The 13,329-nt window shown below is 38.9% G+C and overlaps 1 protein-coding gene across 5 annotated transcripts in view; it reads left to right on the top strand.

Annotated features, from left to right (window-relative positions):
* The window catches only part of CACNA1E (calcium voltage-gated channel subunit alpha1 E), a 453,280-nt gene that overhangs the window by 265,045 nt on the left and 174,906 nt on the right, over nt 1-13,329 (top strand). For all 5 annotated transcript variants that reach the window (XR_015733193.1, XM_060690120.2, XM_034409672.3 and 2 more), the window contains exons 7-9: nt 2,281-2,384; nt 3,957-4,109; nt 6,293-6,474. Coding sequence is in view for 4 of the 5 variants with exons in the window: in XM_060690120.2 (XP_060546103.2) it covers nt 2,281-2,384; nt 3,957-4,109; nt 6,293-6,474 (439 nt within the window). In the remaining variant the exon portion in view is untranslated. The remainder of the gene's footprint in view (nt 1-2,280; nt 2,385-3,956; nt 4,110-6,292; nt 6,475-13,329) is intronic.

Below are 13,329 nucleotides of genomic sequence, written 5' to 3'. Positions count from 1 at the left end.
TGATGTTGTTATGAGAAGTTGGAATATAGTTATACCATTCAGACAGTTTCTCAGTCTTTGTGAGATTTACACATTGTATTTTCCCAAACCTGTTAGACAAGTTTTTAATTCTTTATTTGGACTGATTGATCTTTGACCTGTAAGGATCTAGCTATTTACATCAGACAGCTTTTGTGGTTCTTCAGTGACATTTACATTAAGCTAGAGCAGGGGTCTCCAAACTTGGCAACTTTAAGACTTGTGGACTTCAACTCCCAGAATTCCTCAGCCGGTTTTGCTGGGAGTTGAAGTCCACAAGTCTTAAAGTTGCCAAGTTTGGAGACCCCTGGGCTAGAGAAACATGCCTTTAATTTGCCTGCCTTAGATTACAGTACTTCCTCAAAGGGAAATGCTTTCTGCCAATGCTGAGTATTCTATCTTGGAAATCCTCCGCACATATGGGTACTCAGAGATGTAATGTGATACCTTTTTTTAAAAAAAAAACCATACATTTATGTCCAATTCTGTGCACCCATCATGCTGATCATTTGTTATGTGAGATTGATATTCCAGAGGTTTTTCCTCCTACTCAAGATGACTTTCACTTCTCAGCTCATTCTCTGCCCTTTAGTTCAGGGGTTCCCAACCCTTGGGCCATGGACCGATACTGGCCTGTGGCCTGTGCGGAACCAGGCTGCACAGCTGGAGGTGAATGGTGAGAGAGTGAAACCAAAACCACTCTTTTTAAAGTGAAATAACAATATAAAACACCAATTATATATGATGTAGTGGTTAAGGCATCATGCTAAAAACAGGAGACCATAAGCTCTAGTTCTGCTTTAGGCACAAAGCCAACTTTGGGTAACTTTGGGCCAGTCACTTTCTCCCAGCCTTACAAAGGAGGCAAGGGCAAACCGCTTCTGAAAAACCTTGCTAAGAAAACTGTAGGGACTTGTCCTCAGACACAACTGAATGGAGGAAAGGGAGGCGGGGTGGGAAGCACTGAGGAAATGTGGACAAGATGGAATATATGCTATGTGCTCCATAGGTAAGCATCTGGTTTATCTCCTCCCACTTTGCCCTACTGTTGTAGTCCTTTCTTGCAGAGCAGTGTTGGTGTTTCCAATGGCCATCTTTATTTCCTATAGAGGTATTCTATTAGAATCAGGACATTTGCATACAATTCCAGACTGGCCTTTAAAATTAAGTAATATTAAATAAATAAAACATTAAATAAAATTGATATTAAATAAAACATATCTTCAACAACCAGACTTGACAGGCTTCAAGTACCTCTGCTGATCCTCTGATTCAGGAAGGTTTTTGGTAGATCAGTAACTAAGGGAAAGAAACCTGACTTGGTTAATTCTGAATATACTTATAAGGTGATGCTACAGTCAGGTTGCTAAAATATAATCCATTCTTACTGATGATTAACTTTGCATATTGCCTCCAAGGGGATCTATGTGCATCTGAGTTCCAAAAGATCTAATCCATTTCCTCTCCACAATTAAAAATACCTAAGATGACAGATAGAAACCATTATTAAACCATACCAAAACAAAGGCAGTAGTGTACACACACTGTGCATCTTAAAAGGCAGTCTTTGATGTATCTTTCATCATCTAAATCTCCTAGAATTTCAGGCCAATATGTAGCTGTATTTCCAACATATTTGGAAACCATCAGCTTGTATTATTGCAGGACAGGTACTCATGGACAGTATGGAACTTTTAGTACCTAATTTATAGCCTCAGATTGGCAGGTATCCAACATTTCGAACTTTGGGGCTTTTTGGTGGAGGGGGCTGTTCAAAGGATAGAAGTGATGTCTTAAAATTGTAGAGACTTACAATAACAATAACATCCCTTCAACATTTTTTTTAAAATTTCCACAAAATTGGGCTGCTTTTTTTAGGGATAAGGGGCAAATTAGTACCTTGAGAATTGTGCCTTTCTGAGGGACAATTTTGCTAAATTCCCAAGACTTTCCTATTCAAGCCTCTTGGTAAGGATCTGATGTATTGAATTTACAACTCCTAATTCTAACACAAGGCACAGACTGAACTGGAAAATGTGAGTTCTAAAGCTAGTGTGTATTTTTTTAATTGCTGCTCTGCTAAGATTAGGCTAAGAAATGGTTGTTGACTCATAGCATAGAGTAAGGTGCACCAATTCCGGCTGTCAGGTGCCTGGTGCGTGTTACACCCCCTCCTGCAGGGAGGGAGGGAGGCTGGCAGGCATATGTGCATTACCCAAGAGCTATGTTTAGTAACTTTTGTCTCTTCCTGTTTGTTTCTAGCATCCTTGCAACAGCAGGAGCACATTTTAACACCCATGTGGACCTGCGGACTCTGCGGGCGGTACGAGTGCTCAGACCCTTGAAGCTTGTCTCAGGCATTCCTAGTAAGCATCTGGTTTATCTCCTCCCACTTTGCCCTACTGTTGTAGTCCTTTCTTGCAGAGCAGTGTTGGTGTTTCCAATGGCCATCTTTATTTCCTATAGAGGTATTCTATTAGAATCAGGACATTTGCATACGATTCCAGACTGGCCTTTAAAATTAAGTAATATTAAATAAATAAAACATTAAATAAAATTGATATTAAATAAAACATATCTTCAACAACCAGACTTGACAGGCTTCAAGTACCTCTGCTGATCCTCTGATTCAGGAAGGTTTTTGGTAGATCAGTAACTAAGGGAAAGAAACCTGACTTGGTTAATTCTGAATATACTTATAAGGTGATGCTGAAAAGGGAGAATGCTGAGAAGATGAGGCCTTAAGAATTAGTAGTCCAATCTATTTCTCACGTGTTTAGAATACTATATTCATATATAACTACTTAGTTTTACCTGGAACGACAATGATTTTACTAGATTACCATACCAGACCTGCCCAAATTGATCTGAACTCTAATAAATTAGGATAGTGTCAGAGCTGGCAATTATGACATTTTAGCTGGCTCTGGCAAAAAGGAGGAGATGTATTAGGGCAGTCAATGGTCAGGTGAGCTAATAAGCCATTAATCAGGCCCATGTGCTTTGAGAAGATTTCCAGTTTTACTCAATAAAGATTACAGGTGGTTCTCATGTAACCACTTGTTCATCAACTATTTAAATTTACAACATTGCTTGAAAGAATGATACTTACTGGACCTCAAAGTTCTGGCTGTTACATCATTCCCACAGTCATGAGAATACCATTGGCAACCTTCAGCATTTGCTTCTGACAAGCGAAGTCAATGAGGAAGCTGGCAGGAAGTCGCAAATGTTGACCACCTGGTGGTCAACAAGATGGTGCTCTTAACAATGGCGCGGAATTCACTGAATGATGGCAACCAGAACTGCTATCGCTAAGTGGCACTATCGTGAGATGTTGCACTTTTCATGTTGGTTAGCAACAGAAATTCCAGTCGCAATTGCTATACTTAACTGAGGGTTGCCTGTTCTTTCATGCACTAAGGAAAAAAAGCCTGAGTTTTTTCAAAGTTTTATGTTAATACAAATGTAACTTGGTATTTAAAATTAGTTTATCAACTCTAAACAGAATAAGCTGAAGAAAGGAAATCACAATAATTTTTGCTTGATCTAGAAAATTTGGCAAATGTAACTAATTATTAAAAATTGAATATTGCAATCTTACATTAGGGAAAACCTAAACTTTAGATAACTTTGGACTAAACGAAGTATTTTCTTCTGCAGAAAAAAATTGGGAGGTTTGTTCTAATGGGAAAGAACTTGCTCCTTTGGGAGATGAATATTTGCTTTCTCCGCCTTCAGTGACATAAGCTTTGCCTGCTTGCTAGAGTGTTGTCTTCCCTTGATTATAATATTGCATTTGCCAGACAATAACAATTTTTCTGAACATATTTCACAGTGTGACACTTCCTTGTCTCTCTGCTTTTCCCAAAGGGAATAATGTGCTGATTGGTGCTTCTTCTTTTCAATTTCATTTTTCTCCTTTTCCTTTTCTCAAGGTTTACAGATCGTACTAAAGTCCATCATGAAGGCAATGGTGCCTCTGCTTCAGATTGGTCTCCTTCTCTTTTTTGCAATCCTGATGTTTGCCATTATCGGCCTGGAATTTTATAGTGGAAAGCTACATCAGGCTTGCTATGTAAACAATTCAGGTAAGAGATATTGCCGTCTCCCTTCTGACTTTATTCTAGTCCTGGAATTTTAAAACACTGTACAGCTATGGCTCTAATTAACCTACAATCCTTCAGAAAGATTTGTTCTGTAGGTCTGAACATGCCCTCTGGGCAAAAATATTTACTGTAATTCGAGCAGCAGAAATGGTTTGAAAACAAAACATGATTTTTGTTGTCATTGTTTCCCCATATCCTGTTAACCATGAATCTTGAATACCTCTGTTCACATTTGTATTTCATGCCAAGTCCTGATGCAGAGGTGGGTTTCAGCAGGTTCTGACCAGTTCTGGAAAATGGGTAGCGGAAATTTTGAGTAGTTCAGAGAACCAGTAAATATCACATCTGATTGGCCCCGCCCCCATCTATTTTCTGCCTACCGAGTTCCAGCTGATTGGGAGGAAATGGAGATTTTGCTGTAATCTTCCCCTGGGGTGGGGTGGGAATGGAGATTTTATAGTATCCTTCCCCTGCCATGCCCACCAAGCCACGTCCACAGAACCGGTTGTAAAAAATTTTGAATCCCATCACTGTCCTGATGATACAAGGCAAAAATAGTAAAAAAAAAAAAAAAATCCAGACTAAACTCTAGTTTTCTGCTTTTCTTTCCAGTCTCCTCACTTCTCCCTTTCCACACCCAGGCTAGATCTTCTTTGAACACAAGACATAAGAGCAGCTCAAACCTTTAACTGTTATATTAAAGAATAAAGTATCCATTTCAGGAAAAAAACCCTAACTTTAGCAAATACATAGGCTACATGAAAGAACATAATCTGTATCACTGTTTCCTATTTGTTATTCTCCTTTCCACTTACTCCCATGTACACCTTTCTGGCAACTTTTTCCCTTAATTTAATTTTAATTATTTCTTTCAATTATTTATTTTAAACTAAAGGAATTTTTTAAAATTATCAGGAGGTCAGAGTGCACCAAGGGAGATGTCTATACTTGGGAGAGGTCTATATTTTTTCTCCATTTTTTAAAAAAATGGATCCCTTTCCTCATGGCCAAAGTTAAAACGCTATATTTGGGAACAAAATCTAATGCTATGTTTTGCTAAACCTCCGTGAAGAAGAGATGGTGTATTTGTCATCTCACGAACCTACCGCCACCATCACAAGGAAGGCAGCACAGCAGATCTGGGGAGGGGGGGACATTTGCTACTTCAATTCAATTCAAACCTTTATTGTACATGTGTACAATGAGATTGGCTGAGCCTCCCTTCGTGCAGCCCCCCCAACACAATACAACTCACAGTGAAAGACCAAAAAAAAAAAAAACCCTAGCCCAGAGAATCCTACTAACAAACACTCAGTCCTATTGCACCATGTGAACTTATTGCATGTTGGGGGCGGCCCCGCAAGTCAATTGTACTATGTTGTTGTAGAGTTATTTTTCATTCAGGAGTCTGACAGCACACAGATAAAAACTGTTCTTCAGCCTGTTTATGCAGCTGCCTATGCTTATGTATCTCCTTCCAGATGGTAGGAGAAAAAAGAAGGGCTGACCAGGGTGTGAGTCGTCCCTGAGGATTTTCCTCACTCTTACTTACTTATTTTAGGAATAAACAATCACCAAAAGTAGTGGCCAGAAGCAGAACATGCTTATATATGCTCTCCTTAGGGCCATTATTCTTTCTGATAGCCATCAATACTCTGTAACTAAGAAGAAAAGATCAGTGCAATGGTCAGATGGACAGAATATACTACTGCTTCTACCATTTCATGATCATAATGGTAAACAGGAAGCTCTGAGTTAAGGATGTCAAAAACCAGCAGTTCCCTGGATCTTGGCAGTATGGACACCCTTGATACTGACCAAACTGATCACCATGCAAGGAACCCAAACTTTCCTGGAAGAGAGGAACTAGAGATACTCAAGTGTCTTGCAGACATTACAATGCTAGACTTGGACTGGTTGGCTGGATAATTTGGGCTAACTGTTCTTCCTCAAGCCAGCCCACTTCACAATGTTTTTGTGCTGATAAATTGGGGGTAAGGGAAATCCTCATGGTCTTCACCTTGTGCCGTTCAAGGAAAAGGTAAAATATAAATAAAAGAAATGCATATAGAAGCTTCCTATTTTATTATAACTTTCTTGGTCGACATTGCTCCTTTACATATACATACGTTAAAAAAAATGATTTCACTTCTGTCTGACTACAGGTGAATTACAAGAGCTGGACCCGCCACATCCCTGTGGAGTGCAGGGATGCCCTGCAGGTTATGAGTGCAGAGACTGGATTGGTCCCAATGATGGGATAACTCAATTTGATAACATCCTCTTTGCCGTGTTGACTGTCTTCCAGTGCATTACCATGGAAGGATGGACTACAGTGCTGTACAATGTGAGTAAGGGCAAGTGAGGAAAGAGAGGGCTGGTGCAAAATTATTTTATTGGATATTGCTTCTAAATGGTTACAACCAACTCATTTCATATCATTTCTCACTGTATCTCATAAGAGCACTATATTTGAATTCTCATATCCTCATGTATTATTTAAAAAAAACAATGCTTCTCCCTCTTTTAACCATAATTTTTGATATAGTAACACCTGACTGGCATCCAATTTCCAAATATTATCAGTTCAAATAACATTTATTGTTTGCAATATACTTGTATAAATATTATCCTACTAATTTCCAGACAAAAGTTACAGGCACTGATTCATCTAAGCCACAGATCTTTCCGAGTTGACAAATCATTTGTCTGCCAGCGTCCACTTACCGAATAATAAAATCCTACCCTGCAAATTGATGTCCCATTTTGTGGTATTGTGTCATTATATCAATTCTATTAAAAAGCTACTGTATAATTTCACCCTTTTTCAGTTGCTGAAAAGGGTCCTTACCATTCTTTCAGGACAATCACCGCTGCTTTTAATCATAAATGTGAAAGAATCAGTTTAATACCTGCATTTGAGTAGAGATTTCTTTCTTTCTTTCTTTTTTCACCTTTGCTATATGGCATGCTCTATAAACTTGTACAGCTGCTGTCAAAATATTGGCCAAGCAGGCACTCACAAGGCATATAGGTTTATAACAGAAATTAAGCTTCTGACAGAGTAAATCTGTTGCGGGCAAGCAGAGTTGGTAATTATCTAAACGAAGGCTTTGCAGCCTTCTCCATCAAATTCTTCCTGTCCCTTCCCATCGCCTCCTCCCCTTCCTTGTCATGAACTGCACTACTCTGTGTATTGAAGCAGCATAATTGCATTATAAGTACTTGACATAACTCCTATAGGAATTTGATCATGTAACTGTGCTTAAAGGCCTGGCAAACGCCCACGAGTGTGGTAGGCAGTGAGGAGAATATCGCTTTTAATGATGGTGCCGAACTTCAGGCATAGTGGCAATGCTCTCCCTGTTGGGAAGGAGTGGTGCCACCAAGTCCTAGATTTATACTTTCGCCTTTTTTAACTGAGAAGCAAATCTCTTGATTTTTGGTTCCCGCTGTCCGTGCTACTGCATATAGCTACAAATACCAACCCTTGGCAACTTGGCAGAGTTACTGTAGAGATTAATGATTAGGGTTCTGTCTGAATGTGAGACAGAGAGATTGCACTCTTACATGCTGCTTTCAGTTTTGAAACTAGAAATAAAATGGATATTGGAAAAACAGGTTATTTATTATGCCTTATTTATTAGACATTTTCCTCAGAACAATATTTGAGAGGGGAAAAAAAGACTATGAACACAAACTGTATACTGCAATTTCTCTATCATGTCAACTAGGGGCGGCTGACTTCTGACTTTTCTCTCAGGAACTGGAGCGAGGAGGTTCATGGAACTGGCATACTGCAGTGAATTTATTTGAAGCTTCAATTATGGTTTTTTCCCCCTACTTAAATAGTTTTAATTACAGTATGTGTTTTCAGTTTTGTTTGCCACCAAGAGTTCCTCCTGGTATATGGTTAGCTATATAAATTTGTTAAATAAATAAATAAAGCTGCAAGAACTTGGTTTAAAGTATCTGGACAGCAGCAAAGAGATACAGAAAGCCTAGTTCTTTGTGGCCAAATAGTAGACATATAGTTTTAGAAGACTGATATAGATATGATAACATATGCAAAAATATAGATGCAGCAGAAAGGCTGCATCCCATTATCCTCAGATAAATACACTTCTGCTATGCTAAGAATGGATCTATTTAGCCCATGTAAACTAGAAATGAGTCCTCATTTAGTGACTGCCCTGCATAGAGACTGTTTGCAATTATGACATTGATGAAAAAAAATATCTTTGCAACCGATCCTCACATTTACAACCTTTGCAGGTCTGTAGAACAAAAGAAAGCTGAAGTAAGATTATAAAGACAGTGTAGGAGATGACCTGGCTGAGCCCAAAGGAGAGGGTCAAATGATCATCAGTTTCAAGTCCTTCTCACCCAAAAGAGATCTAAGTCCAGCCCACCTTGAATTCCATTGACTCTTATCTACCGCCAGTTTGCTCTGACCATTAGTACTTCAGATTCCTGTGGCTTGCAATAAATCTTTATATTCATTTGAACTGCTTGGGTTTCCTGATTTCCACACTTGACAGACAGATATGGTTTCACTTAGCAGCTGCTTCACTTAACAATGAAATTCATGTTTACTATGGTGAGGTAAGAGTTCTGCAATTTTTAATCTCAGGAAAGTAAGCTTAGAACTTCAGGATGCTAATCTCACTCTCTTTTTGTTCTATTTGACATGTAGAGGTTGAGTGGATGGAATTCATCTATGGAATTAATGAATGAAATGAATCTTTGTTTGTCGAGGTTTTCCACTGATGATGCATCCTGATTTTCCAAAGTCCTCATTTGTACAGAAGGTTTCCATGGATAACGAAGGCTCTGCATTGCCATAATCATCTTTTTATGCAGGAGTGAAAAGAGGAAGCAGCTAGGTCCTCTTTTTTCATCCACATCTCATCTCCTGCCCATTCATTAGCTTTTAGCATATTTGATTATTAAGAGGATTCCTCCCTAAATTCATAAATATTTTTTTAGAGAGAAACTTAATCTCCCTTTTTAATAAGTGCAGTAAATCCATATTTTGAAAACGGAGATTTGTAGGTAAAAATTTCTATGCCAAAACTCAAAACTTTGTACTATATGTGTACTGTATATTGATTGGGGCAATTTAAGAATATTTGAATGGGGCTATTTTGAGACCGGAGCAATACCATTTCTGCTTTGACATATTCAAGTAATGTTATGTCTGTTTGGAGCTGCATAGAGTGGGTAGTCAGCATGACTGGAGGAAAAAAGTAATATTTTTCTAAAATAATTCATCTCAGTGTTATTTTTATATTGCACATTTTGACTGGAGTGATTTTTATGTATATAAATGTAAAATAACTGTAAATGAAAGATAACATCCTCTTTTCGCATTCATTATTCCACTTTTCTATCCCTGCTTATAATTCCCGTTAATAATTATTCATCCATTTATGAATTGTTAATTCCTCTCTAGAGGAAATAGATACAGAACATATCATTACATAAGTCGTCCAACTGGGGGAGAAATTTAAATTGCCTTTATTCATCAGCTGGGAATTCTCATCTTGATTGTCATATACATTGGGTCAATTATCTTGACTTTAAGAAAAACTGCAAATATTACATTTTCTTTTTGCAGAAACCCCATAACATGTTTTACACTGAACTTTAAATGTGCTTGATGGACATTTTGGCTAAAGTGGAAAAATTATGTTTTTGAAAAACTGGGAGGAGGTGTGATTTCTGGAAGGATTAAAGTGACACATGCAATGAAGTTATTCACCTTTCATTCAAACCCATAGTTTCCCCTTATTTCTCTTTGCCCTGTTCAATTCATCATTTGCTTTGAATCAATCTGTCTATACGCTACTAAAACTCTCATTCCTATAAGCTTTAACTGGGCAAAGTGGTGAATCACAGGGTAATAAGTTTTGAACCATGGTACCTCAAATGTGCTAATTTACAGAATGCACCCAAAATTAGCAACCAGTGACTCCCATGGAATTGAACTTTGACAAATTTTATAAAACATTCCATGACATAAACCTTATCATAAAACAGTTTATGATACAAAATGTCACATAACATTCCTGGGTTGATGTTTGACTATGCTATACAGTTCAACACAAGCTATTTTCAAGGGAAATAATCCCAACTTTTCCAGTGAGGGCAGCACATTACACATTGGTCACTGTTGAAGATATTGAGGAATCTGATAGAATATCTCTGAAAGATTAATCCAACGAGACATGGGTTATCTAATGTAACATGTATTCAGCAACTGTGCTTTCAAGTACTGTTTCTTCTTAAAGGATTTGCAATCGATTGGCACTTTATTTGGGCAGGAGACTGAGGTGAGATTGATTTGGTGAAACTGAACGCATCACTTCACACTAAAGTAGGAGACACAATTTCTGCTGCACGTAGAAATTCTACGCAAGTAAAGAACTGAAAATAAAAGAAAGCATGTCTACTCCTAGTGCTAGTAGTCCCTAGTGGGACCTATTAGGTTAACCTAAAGACTAAATATCTGCTACAACAACACTGTTCGGCTAGTTTTCAAAATGCCAGGAGGCCATATAGAGGGTATTTCATAAAAGGGGTATTGCTGCTATCTAAGTGCTTTGGAGATAGCAAACTCATGAAATAAGAAAAACATGGATTTCTAGAATGTCTCTATTGCTAGCTAGGTAATTTAATAGAATCTTAAAAGTCTGCCAAAGCAATCTTCCAAATCATCTTATATTTAGCAAACGTAAGGTGGGGTTCAGGGGAAATAAGATGAGTTTTATTACACTTCTATCTTTCTTGGTCTAAGAAAGTGTTTCTACAATAACCCTATTCCCTTCTCCACATTTGAAGGGTCTGGTGGACATTCCATCACAGTGGCACGAAACCAGTCATAGATGGTGATCTGCCATATAGTCCCTCTCTTGGTGACCAGACCAAATGGGCAGATTCAGTTGCCTGATGTCTCCTGGTACTGCAGGAAGTTTCATAAAGAGCTTTAAAGATGATAACCAGTGTTGTGGTCCGCCAGACTCAGATGATGAGGAGGTTGGGGAGGAACTTGGGCCAGTTCTGGAGTCTGGGGAAGGCTCTATTGGATGCTCTGTGTTGGACACAGAGATAAAGCCAAGGCCGTCTGACATTTCCCAGCCACTGGAGAGGCAGCTACATTTGGAGACTGATATGAGTGAGGAGGAAGTACAGCTGGGCCCTGTTCCAGATGCACATATGCAGAGCAGTTAGGTAAAAGAGGGGAACAATGGAGGACAAGGAGTCGATTCAGGAAGCAAAGCACACATGGACATTGAATGGCCCTTCCCTGGCTGGGGAATAAATAGAAGGAAAGGGGATTCCTGATTGATTGTCATAGGAGACAACAGTTCATATTTTGTGTTACGTGCCACAAAGACTGCTTGCGAGAACTTAATTTGCAGCCTTTCGGCTGGGACCCACAGCCTTGCAATTATCTCAAGAAACAGACTCCTTGTCACAAAAAAACCCTCTTGTGAAGGTAACAAAGGTCTGTTATTGCAGTTAACTCTGTGAAGGACTATTGCCTGGACTTTTCAGTGGGTGAATGCAATTAATTCACAAGAGGTAAATAAAGAGGGGGTTTTCGTGATAAGGAGTCTGTTTCTTGCTTCTGTTAAGGCTGGGTCAGAACAACCAGGACTTTCAATTGGGTCCAGGTAACTTTTGGCAACTTATAATGTGACTTCAAGATGGGCGCTATTCTAACTTAATAGAGTTCTGATATCAGAAGTCTACACACCAGGTTTTCTCCAAAGGCAATCCCTTGTAGAATGCATGGATTATAATTGGTTCACCAGCTAAGGCTAGATAAAGGCTCCCCTGGCCATAACTTCCACATAAGCAGAGGCTGGGAGTCAGGAGGATTAGTAAATTATGAACCAACTCCTTTGGGTGTTCCAGACTGCCCTGATATCTACACATAGTTCTTGTTCATCAGCATCAGTTATAGCCAAATGGTAGCTAATTAACACAGAGAGAGGGGAGAAGAGATGTTGATTGCTGCTGCCTCATTTAAATAAAGATATTTGTGCAGCAACACAAGCATTATTTTTCACTCTAGCATGTGTTGTCAGTTGCAGAAATTTGGCAGTAAGTGCGTGCATTGGTCAAAAATGATTTTTAAAATACCATTCACTACCATTTATTACTGCCGTATTTGCAAATGGTTGCCTAATGAGACAGTTACTTAATAAGGGCAACATGCATGGAAACCGGCAATTGTCTTTGTAGGATTTACTCTGAGTTTGTTTCCACCATCCAAATCCTAACAGCCTCCAGGTCCTGATTCAAGAATTGAATGGCATTTTCAACTGGAATTGCAGGGGTGATGTGTAACTGAGGGTCATCAGTATGTTAATGACACATCACTTGGAACTGCCAAATGGCCTCTCAATTTATTTCACATGGATGTTAAATTTCTTTAAGGAGGAAGACACTTAGCAATGAAGTAGCCCACATCAAAGATACCAAAGGTTCAAGTGGCATTTTCCCCATTCACCAACTAGGGCTGAAACCACCGTAAAATAATACCTCTGCCTCCCAACCCTTGCAGACATGTGTGTAACTTTATAGAATACTGCTAAGGGACCGAATAGGACCACAAGATGTACTTCCCTATCTTGATCTTAATGAAGATGATCAACCTAAGCAATCAGTGGTATTTAGTGTATCCTCACTGATAAAGATCCAGATAATATATTTTATGGTATTTAGGATCTTCTGTAGTTGATTTGCCAATAACACTTCCATCAACTTTGCAGCAAGGTTGGAAGCTAAGCAAAAGTTGTCAGAAACAACTGGGTTGAGAGAGGACTTTCTCAGAGAGCACTATACCTTCCTCCAGAGTATTTTCCAGATCCACTTAGTGGATCAAGGAAATCAGTCTCAGGATGAACCCCTTCCTTTTCAAGCCAATGAGATGTTAGCTATGTTTGATATAATTGATTGATTGATTATGTGCCATCAAGCCATTTTTGAATCCTAGAGACCACTGTTTGATCCAAAGTATAGGATAATAAGGGACATGGTGCTTCAGTGGCTAAGACACTGAGCTTGTCAATCGAAAGATTGGCAGTTCAGCGGTTTGAATCCCTAGTGCCCTGTAATGGGGTGAGCTCCTATTACTTGTCCCAGCTTCTGCCAACCTAGCAGTTCAAAAGCACGTACGAAATGCAAGTAG

Source organism: Pantherophis guttatus, chromosome 3, assembly GCF_059756535.1.
Source record: "Pantherophis guttatus breed Tessera chromosome 3, ASM5975653v1, whole genome shotgun sequence".
Classification (NCBI taxonomy): domain Eukaryota; kingdom Metazoa; phylum Chordata; class Lepidosauria; order Squamata; family Colubridae; genus Pantherophis; species Pantherophis guttatus.
This window is presented reverse-complemented; position numbering and strand designations above follow the sequence as displayed.